The 12,518-nt window shown below is 44.0% G+C and overlaps 1 protein-coding gene across 3 annotated transcripts in view; it reads right to left on the reverse strand.

Annotated features, from left to right (window-relative positions):
• LOC106113003 (deubiquitinase DESI2-like) overlaps positions 1-12,518 on the reverse strand; it is a 58,068-nt gene that overhangs the window by 11,780 nt on the left and 33,770 nt on the right. For all 3 annotated transcript variants that reach the window (XM_027777338.2, XM_027777336.2, XM_027777337.1), the window contains 3 exons: positions 8,699-8,771; positions 7,306-7,399; positions 6,148-6,289 (listed from right to left, as the gene is read on the reverse strand). In XM_027777338.2, coding sequence (XP_027633139.1) covers positions 6,148-6,289; positions 7,306-7,399; positions 8,699-8,771 — 309 coding nt within the window. The remainder of the gene's footprint in view (positions 1-6,147; positions 6,290-7,305; positions 7,400-8,698; positions 8,772-12,518) is intronic.

Raw genomic sequence — 12,518 nt, forward strand, 5'->3', positions numbered from 1 at the left:
AAAGCTTTTTCAGTGTCTTTAAGCTGCAGCGACATAGTTTGGTCCTTACACTCAACACAGGAATATCACCAGATTGGAGAAGAACCTTGAAGCAGAAAACCTTTATTGTCCTTCTGATCCTCTAGCTATCGCTATCTTCTCTAAAGAAGCTGTCCTCAGATGCTGTACACTCACCATACACCTCACCATCCTTAGGGCTCATATTCTTATATGCCTGTACTTGAAGCCCTGGCAGTCAATATTTCACCTTCATGTGTATTTAGGGGTACAAGCTGTGCCAAGTATGCTTTTGCCTTGCCTATTATCTGCCTTCCACAAGTCCAAATTGTATTGCAGACTTGCAGGGCAACCATGAGCTGTGCTCTTGCATTGAAAAAAGCCCTGTGACAGCAGTTTCACAATTCCCTGTATCTACATTCAGCTACCTTTATCTATGTCCAAAGAACAGTCTTGGCAGTGAAGCATGTAACTGCATGTCTTTCTTGGCATCTCATGGCACATTTCCTTGTGGCCCGCTGCTGCAGTGACGAGTGCTCCTGCAAAGCAGTGGCATCATTGGGACCTCAAACCTGCGGGTCCTTGTAGGAGAACTTAGAGCCCAGGAATGACTTTAAGTTTGGCTTTTTCCTGGAACCAGAAATGTATTGCTCTTCCTTTGTGTCTGCTTTACAGCAGTTTGTAACTTTTGTCCTTTTGCTATTTCACTTCTCATTGTTCTGAAAAACCAGGAAATTCGATAAATGGCATTATGGAAAGGATTAATTATTTTAGCTTTTCTTTTTGTTTTAAAAGGTTTTTCTAATATTCAAAAGCCAGTATTTTTTCCATCTGGCAGAGTTTAAACAGCCTCTTTTATCAGCCAGGACAACTCATAAAGAACATAAATATTTTGCAATTCCTTGAAGGGCCATTTGAACGTATTGCTGTAAGTATACATGGGGGATTGTTAGGAACATAGTGACTTAACAACAGATGATCAAACAGAAGGGCTTTACCCAATATTGACATGGTCCTAACTGAATTCCCCATGCATGCATAATCTCATTGGAATGCTAGAATCCCTGCTGTTTGCCAGCAGCATTACCCACCTGGAGTACCGACACACAGAAAGGCACATAAGCTCAGAACAGGATGGGAAGTTTGGGATCTGCTGCTGATGGCCTGACTGATTTTTCTTTGCAGAAATTGCAGGCATAAGTCCCCCAAAAGGATTGCACATCCTCCTGGACAGTTTATTCAGAGAGCATGGTCCTGATACTCCTTGATTTGGGGGACTGTCAACAAAAGCAACATGAAAGGAATAAGCTTCTGGTAGGCAAATTGCTAATCCCAGTTTGATGAACTTCTTCATTTTAACCCAGAAAAAATTTGCTTAAGTGGTTTGTAAATGCAGATGTTGTGGGACCACGTTGCAGGATTCAGAGTTGCTGAGGCAACCCTAACTAGATTTTCACTGCTTAGAGCAAGCTCCCTCACCTTCCCACACCAACATAGATGGTGAGGGTAAAGGCAAAGGGGTATTAAGAAGTGGTGTGTGTACCAGCAACCTTAAATTGAAGCTGGGCACATGCACAGGGAGTGCATCTGATTTCTTTGTCATGACTCTCCACTAGGAAATTCTGCCCAGCTTCACATCAGAACTTCCTTCAAAACTAATTAAGATGGTATGCGGCACTTATTAGGCAGAGACTTTTGCTCTCTGGTAGTTCTTCACTTCTTAAATAACCCAAAGTTCCCTGCTGAAGAAGAATTTCTCAGGAAATCCACAGGAAGAGACTCCTGATCATGCAGCATGTTCACTGAATCACTTACTGAGAAGGCTGCCATGAAATGGCATTGGAGAAGATAAAGTCTGAACCGCTGCTGCTGAAACCGGGGCATTATCTGTTTTCTTTCCACAGGAGCTGCTTTGTGAGTAGACACAGCCATGCCTCTTTGATCCAGTAGCTGCTCATTAGAAGTCCAGAGGGAACTAGCAAAGCGGGGAGAGATCTAAGTCTCGAGCAAGTATGAATATGCTTGGCAGTCTGCAGTGTGGAGTAAGGAAAATTGAGATCTAAGTGCCAATGAGGGAGTAACAAAGCCCCTTGCAGCTTACAAGTGAATGTGGGCAGGAAGATCACAAGGCTCAGAAGAGATGCATGGCATTGTAGGGAGAGGGTCAATGCCACAGCAGCAAGCAATTAGGCTGCAATCGCACTGCAAAGTGAGTTTTTCTAGAGGTAGATAGATTGTTAAGTAGATAGGTGGTTAAGTAGAACTTATCTGCCTGTACCGGACTTGCTACAGTCTAAAGATTTTTCAAGATGCATGGCCAAATAGCAGAGTCATGAACGTAGGGGCTGGGTGTGCCCCTAACCATTAGCAGCCAGCCTGCATAGAACTGTTAAAGGTAAGTTACCATTTACCATGGTGGGACCTGAGGCATCATAGTATTAAACAGGAATCTGACAGAAAAATCATTCGTAAACGGATGTAGACAGAAGATTTCAGAATGGACATTCTATTTGCTGAGAAAACACTAGTAAAGGGCAAGAAAACAAAAATTTGAAGATACAGCCCGACTCCTGTGGCTTCAGCAGAACTTCTGTGGATGGGAAATGTGGCTTACAGGTCCTAGCAATGGACATGCAGCCGTCATCTCACAGTGTGATCCTGAGAAAGCTGACCTGGGAGGGAGAACCAGCCATTGTACCTCCTTCCCATTCCCTCTGCAGAATCACGACCTCAGCCAGCAGGACACGTGGCTGCATCTGCCCTCAGTCTGTATGACCAGATGGTATCCTCCCAACCCATGGCCCAGCCACCAGGGCAACATCTGTATGGATACTAATTAGCAAGCCCACAGCCAGATGAAGAAATTAAGGCAGTCAAATGCAGCTACACATGGCTGTACAGCCAGATTTCAAGGCCTGCCAGACAGACTTGTGTAGACACATTAACTTGTACATTGCCACAGAGCTATAGAGCTCTAGCTTGCTGATACAGAAACAATACAAGACATAAATCAGCTAATTAGCCTTGGCAGATAAAAAAAGCTGTCACTATAAGATTTCAGAACCCTTTTTGAAGGAAGCAAATAACTCGGCACACAAAAGTGGATACTTAGGCACAGAGCTTGCCTGGCTCTACCCAGGAGGCTCAGAACAACCATCTCCTGAACTCACCACAACTGCTTATGCCCATAAGCAGAAAGGTCTAAAGGGCTGTAGGGAGCAAAGCTGGGCATTCCATCTTTCATGCTAAAAATTACGCTCCACCCTGATGCCCCTCTGCGGTGAAAAGGCATTGTGGTACTGATAGCATCACCTTTCAGCTGGGCTACAGCAACAGAGATGGAGAATTTATACTCACTCAAAATCCTTGGCTGCTTTTTGCGTGGCTGGAGTTAAATCCCAGTTCCAGTAAGCAGTTTCATTCTGTTAAAGAAAATGTCTACATCTTTTCTTCTAATTCTTTGAATACTTTATTCAGTTTCCTGACTTTAACTGCCAAATAACACAGCTATGCATAAATAGATGTTAATTATTATTATTGCTGCTTCACAGATGAAGAGTCTGAAGGAAAGGGCAATACAAACACTAAACTGACTCATCTCAGAATTGGGTTTAGGGCACAAATATCAGTTCTGTTTTCTGCCCTTTACGGTGAGCCATACCTACACAGTCTTGAGAGCCACTCATCACGTAGCCCACACGTTCTGCACACTATAAGGCTGCATCTTATAGCTCTATATGGTAAGGCCTGGAGCTTCCTAATGTGGTGATGTTTGGTTTGTCTTGTTTTAATGGGAACTACAGCAGGAAAGGAAAAACAAAAACCACTAAGGCTGTAAAGTTAAGCAAGCATTCAGATGTTCGGAAATGAGAATAGAACCTTTCATTGCTTTCAGTTCAAGCAGGTTTTGTCTCAGCAGATTTCAATTAGTCTTTCCTCCAAGAGGTTAGAAGTGTCCCAAGATAAACTGTGCTACTTCTCACCCAGCTCTGAAACACAGTGATTGCCAAATTACTCTGTTTACCTGAAAGGATGGAGAAATCTGTCATAAGGCAGCCACGTGCATTTCTTATGTTGCTGACTGAGGTATGTTGAATCGCTAGGACTTTTGCTTAGTGTCATCAGCTATTTCTTTATGAATTTCAGCTCCCATTTGCTGTAACTTGATGCTAGAGACCATCCAGGGCCTTCTGCTCCTTGGGCTGAAGCACCACATCCTCTGGTGATGCATTTGTAATAATTTAGAGAGGGGTGATAAACCCAGGCACGTGTGAAGAGCTGCTTGCCTACGAAGGATTTACTTAGACTGACCTAAATCCTGCATAAATTCTGCTCCTGGGAGCAGAAGTGTCAGAACTAGCCATTTAGGCTTTTGTTTTATTATCAGGACAGGTTATGGGGCAGTGAATGAGCACACAGAATCCACCAAGAAAGTTCTTGCTGGAAAACTTAAACCTAAATTCCACTCTGGTAAAGATGTTCACTGAAGGCATGTTGAACGCAAAATTTAAAATGATCTAGTTTATTAAGATCTCTTATTTGACTTGTGTTTGGCAGGTTGGACAAGGAAGGGGCAGTGAGAGGTTCACTAATGTGTAGCAGCAGAATCAAGGAAGGATGGCTTTGAGCTTGTCTTGGACATGAGACAAATTTTACATATCAAAGTACATAATAAATAAGCAATGGCCTTATTTCACTGCTGCAGGTAAAGGGGGTTTGGGTTTTTTTAGCTTTTGCTAATGATCACACAGCTTTCTCCTTGGTTTCCTTCATAACTTTTAAAGTTCCCGTTTTCTGTTGTAGAAGTTTGATTATTTGACTCCAGAACAGTAGTATGGCTAACATTGATTTGATCACTGTACTGTTTGAAACTTCATTCTCTGTTTGTACCAATACAATTCCTTTCCTTGTTTGCCAACATTTACAGAAAGAACTCAGTCATTTTCTCTTTCTATAATTAGCAAGGATAAAACCAAGAGAGAACTGGTTTTGCTAAGAGCCTAAGCAGGTCCCTTGTAAATGAATTGCTGGATCTTGGATTCACTGGGGATTTTCTTACAAAATCATACAGTATTTTTTCTGCAGAATCTCATCTCACTCAGGATCTGTGATGGGCCTTTTGGGGGATAAATGGATACTTGTGGTAAAAAAGGTTATTGGCGTAGGACTCTTGCCCCACGTGAAGAAGAAAGGTGAGAGATGTGTAATGAATGAGGATGAGGACTCCAGAAAGAGAAAGTCTAATGTTAAAGCAGTTGAACTCTATTGTGAAGAATTATATTGTCTCCTCATGTTTGCCATAAAACACCTATGGAAAGCACAGAAACTTTTTATCGGTCACTTCCATTTTGTGCTTTTCTTGTCTTTTTCTGGCACTGGGTCAAGATCAGATTTACAGAATTCAGATTTACACAGGGGCTGAATAATCCCACCTTAACCAAAACACACTTTAAACATCTTGTCTGAGGAGTGAGGAGGCAGGAAGCTTCCCCCAGAAATAATCAGGTATTCAGGAATCAAAAACCAAATATCCCAAATTAGCAGATAGTTGGAATAAATGTGTGCACTTCTCTGTGCTTCAGTTCCTTCTGAAGATAAATAACAGCTCTGTTACAATTCACAGTGGGTTTGTGAACATGAAAATTAATAAGAACCAAATATATCTATGAGAAAATCAATACTTTTTTTTAATGGGTTTTGGATGGTGCACATTAAATAAGGAAACGGGGCACCCACTTCACAAATACTGCAAATTTTTGTTTGCAAAACACTGGTAAGCCATTTTTATTCCTTTGCAGATCATGTGAGGTTATTTGTGTTTGTTATTTTTAAAATGATGCACATTTGCATGCTAGCCAGGTCTGTCCTTCCAATTCCTGCTCAGTGCCTATTCAGTGAACCAAAATGCAGGCACTCCTAATTTCCCACACAGTTTAGACCAAATGTGCGATAAACCTGCTGCATCTCCACCTCCTGATCCCATCCCTTTCAACGGCAAAGGGCTTCCAAAAACAGCAAGGGCAGAGACAGGAGATTTGACTATGGGCTTTGGACAGGCAGGCTGTGCTGACCCCAGTTCCCTTTCTGTGAGTGCTACTACAGATTAGAAGCAGAAGAAAAATTAAAAAATAAAAAGGTAGCTGTGCCCACCTCAGCCAGAGCAGCAGAGAAGTGATTACAATTCTTGTGCATCAGGTGGTACGCATTTCCTTTGTACTCCTTGCCCAGTTCTTCCATAATCTTATCCACGTCCTCTTCCGTGAAGTCTGTGGTGCCCAAGGCAATGGATTCTCTAGTTAAAAGCAAAACACAGAACAGGAAACATGGAAAGATACAGTGAAGAGAGTGATACATACCCAGGGAGAAGGAAATGATCAGACATTGGCAAGAAGGACACACTTAAAATATGGACATGCATATCTGGGGCTATCAGAAACTCTCCTAACAAAATGACACAGTAATATCTCCAGAGCTTATCCACAAAGCATGTTACAGCACTGGCAACAGCCCCAAGAGCTTCCTGCTCACCACCAGGGAATTCTCTGCTCTCACTCTGCCCATCATCCCATGACAGAAATTTCCAGTAGGACAGAGATTTTTTTTTTCATGATTGAGAGGGTTTCCATGGTGTGGGCCAGGAAGGAGCAGACAGAAAACTTTATGCAGAAGCCTATTACTTCTCCCAGTCTTAACTCAGCAGCACTCATTCTTCTAAAGGTCTCCAACAACCTTCAACATAAACTGGCAGCCTGGGGAGGTCGAGCCCCACCTGCCATGGGCAGTTCCTTGACCCACAGCCCCACAGTCTAAGCACCTTGAACACCACATTAATGCAGCATCCGCTCAGACTCCTTTAACGGCTGGTCTGTGCCCTGTGGCAGCGTAGCGATAAACACAGGAGACTACTTCTGGTACCCTGTGCAGTATTCACAAGTAGGTGATACTCATCAGAAGACTTGGTTTTATTTTTCCCTCTGTGCAACACACAGTTACTCCCATTCTTGCTGACAGGTGGAACTAGGAGCACAGAAAACAAAGAGGATGGGAAAAGAGAACTGCACTCATTTGTAAGCATGCTTTTAAGCCCTGCCAAACACAGTTCAGCACTGTTCCCTGTTAGGTATACACGCTGTTTTACCCAGCTCTAAAATCCCTGCAGGGCTACCTTTGAACTGGGATCATCTAAAGGCTGCAGGGCAGGTTCTTATGAGGAGAGGGAAAGGGGGACCAGGGGACTTTTGTTTCCTTGCTCCCCCTGCACCGATGGCTACCTGGGGCAGAGGGGAACATATAGAAAAGTGCCCTTACTTGAATTTAAAGGTCTCTCCAAGTTCTACTGCACTGCCAGGTGTGATCTCGAAAATGCCACTGAAAGGGTAGGGATGCCCTCCATAGGCAAACTCTGACAAGGAAAGAAACAGACTGTGAGTAATCGAATGAATGCAATGTCAGGAAGAAGTCCATGGCAGCTGTCTGCATGGCTCAGCATCAGCACCAGGGGCTGGGCTATTGCCAAAATCTGTTTCAGCCAGATGCTGAAAGCTGTTTTCTCTGTCCAGTTACCTATCAGCCTGAGGATGCCCTCGCAATTTCCCTCCATGCTAACACTACTGCTTTCCCACAGCACCAGGAAAACTCTTGAGTCTGTCTTTGTGCCCATCCAGGTGGCTTCCTCTCAGTGGAAAATTCTGTGGTGGAGGCATCTAGATAAATTATGAGAGGCTGTCAGTGGTGGTACTGAGCTGGAAAAAGTCCTTTCTAGAGTAGGGAGAAATCAAATCTTCTTCCAGAGGGATTTACAGGCAGCGAATGGGAATTCTTTGCAGAGAGCTGAGCTGATTGAACTCCGCTGCCTCAGCTCGCAGGTCCAGCCAGGAGGTCCCTCCATGTCACACAGCCCATGGACCTCACAGTGACATAGAGGCCATCTCGCACAGCCTGTGAAAGCTTCTGTGCTCAAGGTGGAACATGGCACCTCAGGTGTTTTGTACTGCATGGCACTGGCTAAAAATACCATGAGTGAATAGCTTGAGTCATTCCCATTTAATGCTGAAGAAGGAAATGGGAAGTCTGTGATGCTAGTCTGTCCTTCACTGTGCTACAGCTGTTGTTCCTAGATCCCTTGACTGCAACTTTCGCAATGGGTGCTCTAATCAGCTTGAACCCCATTCAGACCATTTCAGAAGTCTTACATGACATTTTCTTTTCCTTGTAACTCTGCTGTTTCAAAAGAACAGTTTCCAAGATCTGGAAATCCAGATTTGAAGACTTCCAGAGCATAGACATTTTACTGCAAAACAGATTTACCCTGACAGGGAATTAGCAGGTGCATATGCAGGTCTCAAAACAACCACTGATCTGCCTCTCTTCCCCCTCTGCCATTTCTCCCATGTTCTCCCCCCCTTCTTCACTGCAGAATGGCTTTCCAGCATCGCTTGGTCCCTCCTGTGTGCCATTCCTGCCACACACATGCACAAGCTATAGAGCCTGCAGTTACAGGCTGAAAATACATGATTCATGACAGAACTGCACAAGCTCCTGATGGACTCCACAATGGACTATGGAAAAAGAACTGGATGAGTTTTTCATTCCTCAAAATATTCTTTGCCAAAAGCTGTAAGTATGAGGTGCTTTTCTGTGTCAAACTAGCCATACAGTTGTCCTCATGTTCTGCAGGTAGTGAAAAGGAAATACTTCATACCTCTGCCGTAGATCTCGATGCCAGAGTGGAAGACACCAATCCCCAAGGTGGAGGTGTATTCATTTATCCAATACTACAGTAAGAGAAAAGCCACAGTTGGAAGCATTAGTGGAAAAGAAATACACGATCTTGGTCTGGGGTATATCCCCCATCTTCCATTCTCAGGGCTACTTCTCTTAAAGAGAAGAGTGATTTTGAAATTATTTTGAAACAAACAAATCAAGACTCCTTACAGATCAACAGAAGTGGGCACTGTGTTTATTATGGCTGGCTGGGATTAAGTCTCCAAAAAATGCTCATCTGATCCTTTCCACGTAAGGCATTAAAACGTGTATAAAGACGTAACTGGACCTGAACCTGCATAAACCCAGCTGCTACAGGATGTGTGATTATCTATCCTTTCACTTAAATAGCTGACACTGAGCCAGTTTTACCAATTCACTTGTCTTATCTGATCTTCAAAATCTTGAGTTAGAGAATCCCCAAACATTTTCCACACACCTTTTTACATCACCTCCCATCTACCTTTTATTAAGCTGGTTTTAGGCAATGAGATCATAGACACAGAGGTCCGTTCCCTCTGTAGGTCAGACAAGCATGATTGGTAATTATCTGTACGACACTGGTAACTGCTTTATAGGGAAAAAAACAAAAGAAACACAGTGCATGCAAGTCAATATTTTTCTCAGAGGCACCATATACTATAAAGCACTGTTCTCAGAAGAGACAAGGGCTTGCTGCTCCAAAATCAGGTCCAAGGCGATCACAACTTCACCAAAGTCAAAACCAAATTTTCAAGAAGAGCTATTAAGTGACTTCATTGCTCTGGAGTCCAGCACTTCCCCAATTACATTAAGAGCAGAGTAATACTGCAGTCTGGTGCATGCATGCAATGTTCCTCCACCAAGCGCTGCTCAGGGCCTGTTTCCACCATACCGTGAAGGGCAGTGCAGACACCCAAACAAGCCCCAGCTAAGCTAATTCTGGAGCGGGAAGCCGTACAGCCATGCTAGGGCAGCACTGCACTGGAGATAATTAGCCCTGCTCAGCACCAGTATTTATTAGGTTAGCTGCGGAGCTGTGCTGCTACAGAAATGATGCTTTCAGGCACTGAGTGGAAACTGCCCATGCCTGGTATATTTACAGTTTGCCTACAGCTACTGTGCAGTAAAGATGCAGCTCTAATAACTCAGAGCAACTAAACTCGCATTTTAATCAAGCACTGCAAGGAAACCGAGCATTGTTCCCTTGTCCCTGAACAAGGACATGGTAGCTTCATTCAGCTAAATTTCTCTTTTGGGTCTGGTAGCTGGTTCTGGCGGAGCCAGAATAAGCTGCACCTTCCCTGGTGTCTGGCATCGCTGTGCTGCCATGGTGTAAGAACGGCTCTGCTGTCAGGTAACCAGAGGTCTGGCATAATCCATCTACTTTCCTCGCACTGCTTGCTTATGTATTTTTGATGACTGCAGTAGCTCTGTAAATTACCTGGAAATGCTTTCCGTAAGACCAGTGCTACTGTGGAAAAACACAATAGCTTTGATACAAAAAGTGCAGTCCCGATCCTGACTTAATGTATGGCCAGTCTTAATACCTCAAACCATATCCCCAGAAATGCTCGCCTCTGGCAGTACAGCAGTTCCCTTTCCCTCCAGAAAATGCTGCGATGCTTCTTGTTCTTTGTGAGGTTTGTTATCACAAATAATGTATTACTGCAGGAGGGCAGCAAACCACTTGACCTCAGCTGGACCCCTGCCCACTGCTCTCTTCAGACCTTGTATAACCTCCATTTAACTCTTCACTTGAATTATGCAAACTCTTGTTTTTAGGATACGTCAGAGCACTGAACTGGAGCTAGGTCAGGTAGCTCTGAACCTCTGCCAGCTGAGACAGCACATTAGCAGTGAACCCTCTGCTGAACACCATGCCTGGTATTTAGGGACACAATGTGCCTTTGCCTTCTGCTGCCCCTCTCCACAGTTCTCTGTTGCCCTGTCCTCTGCGGCAGGAACATCCCTGCTCTGACTGGGGAAGAGGATACAGAGGTGGAGGCTGCATACAGAAGCCCATATGACACCAGTCACATCTGCTAAGGAGAATGAAGCCTGTCTCCCATAGACACACAGCCCTCAGTTCAGTTCTTGATCTCCCAGATCTCATGGGTTAACTCCTCAGTCTCAGTAAGCTTCACAGGAACGCTGGTTTGCAGAGACCCATTGTAACAACTCCCAGAGGATATGGTAAGTAGGTTGTCTTCTTCCCTTAGGCTGAGCTATTGTCTCACAGCAACAATACAAGCACAAGATGCCCAGGTCATGCCAGCTGCTTTGCTTGGAGGAGTAACTAGCAGATAGAGAAAGGAGACTTTTTAAATTAGAAATGCTCTTTCCAGTTATCAAAGTTAGGGCTATCTGCAGAGGCGGGTCTGCATCAGGCTTTGTATTTCAAACATGACAGTAAACTGAAAGCTGCTTGCAGCTATGGCTTTTTCTTCCATTTTAAAGTTTATGTTGGATCCAGACAACAAATAAACAAACAAGCAGGAAAAACCAAAACCTTCTCCTTGATTAACACGTTAAAAGTAAGGCACTGAGACCTGATCACCTCATATATGCAGAGCGCTGTCAGTTCACGAGCCTTCCCTGTCCACCAACCACTCTTGTTCCCAGCACGGAGCCACAGCCCCCAAAACCCACCCTGCCCAACGCCAGGAGCCAGGCTGCAGGACAGCTCTGAAAACACAGGTGATGAGGAGACTCCACCAAAGAGAAAGGAGAGAGAAGCAAAGGTGTTTCTCTGGCTGATACCACGTGTTGTAGGATTATGACCATCACGTGGAGATTTCTGTATTTAAATGGTGTATTTTTCAGTATGGATTCCTTTAATGAACTATTATGGACTGAGCTGCAACAACCTCAGCCATACCTGAATTTGAAATGAACAGCAGCTGTACTGGCTTAGTACTTTCTTTCAGATAACTTCAATAACACAAGGGTGTTATCTGCATCTTGGTTCTACTGATACGATGTTGATATGATGTATTATCAAGACCAAAAAGCAAAGCAGCTCTGAATCATGGCTGCTACTGTCCTCATCTCACCCCTGTCTCCAGGGTGCTGCAGAATCTGCCTCGGGTATGTGACTGAACATGCAGTGAACGCCTCACGGCACTTTGGCACAGCCCATGGCTTGTCTCAGGAGGCAGCTATGCTAAAGTGAACATGTCAGTCACTCGCTAAGTTGGAAGAGAGAATCCAAGCCAGATTTGAAACCAGGTTTGTACACACATGCACAAACTGGCCTTGTTTTCCAAGGAGGTTGCAATTCTGAACAGCAGAAACAGTCAGCAAATACCCATCTCTAGAGTAAATTGGATATTGCTTAGATTGAAAACAAAAATCTGCAGCCTGTTCTGAGTGAGATGAAAAAGCCAGGGAATAGAATACAGCAGTATCTTAAAGGGAGTTGTGATTCATGCTTACATTACATGCTGCGTGCAAAATCGTGCTGTAAACCCTACACAGAAGGACTTGGAGCATTCTGTCTCATTTCCATCTTCAACACAGACAGAATAACTCAGAAGTGAAGAGAGGCAGGGAGGAAAGCTAGCCAGACTGTAGCTGCTTCGCAAAAGCAGCAGGTAGCCCAGGACTCAAGATTCAAACCCAGAGAAGAATCTCTTTGCTTTTACAGTTTGTAGTGTACCAGTTAAGAGCTTTTAATGAAGGTCCCTGATGAAGTAGGATTTGAAATTTTCCAGGTTTTGTTCAAGTCTTCCCTGATTTTCTGGTTGTTTTGGCTCAGAGAGAGAATATCTGGCAAG

This window comes from Falco peregrinus, chromosome 1 (assembly GCF_023634155.1).
Source record: "Falco peregrinus isolate bFalPer1 chromosome 1, bFalPer1.pri, whole genome shotgun sequence".
NCBI classification, from domain to species: Eukaryota; Metazoa; Chordata; class Aves; order Falconiformes; family Falconidae; genus Falco; species Falco peregrinus.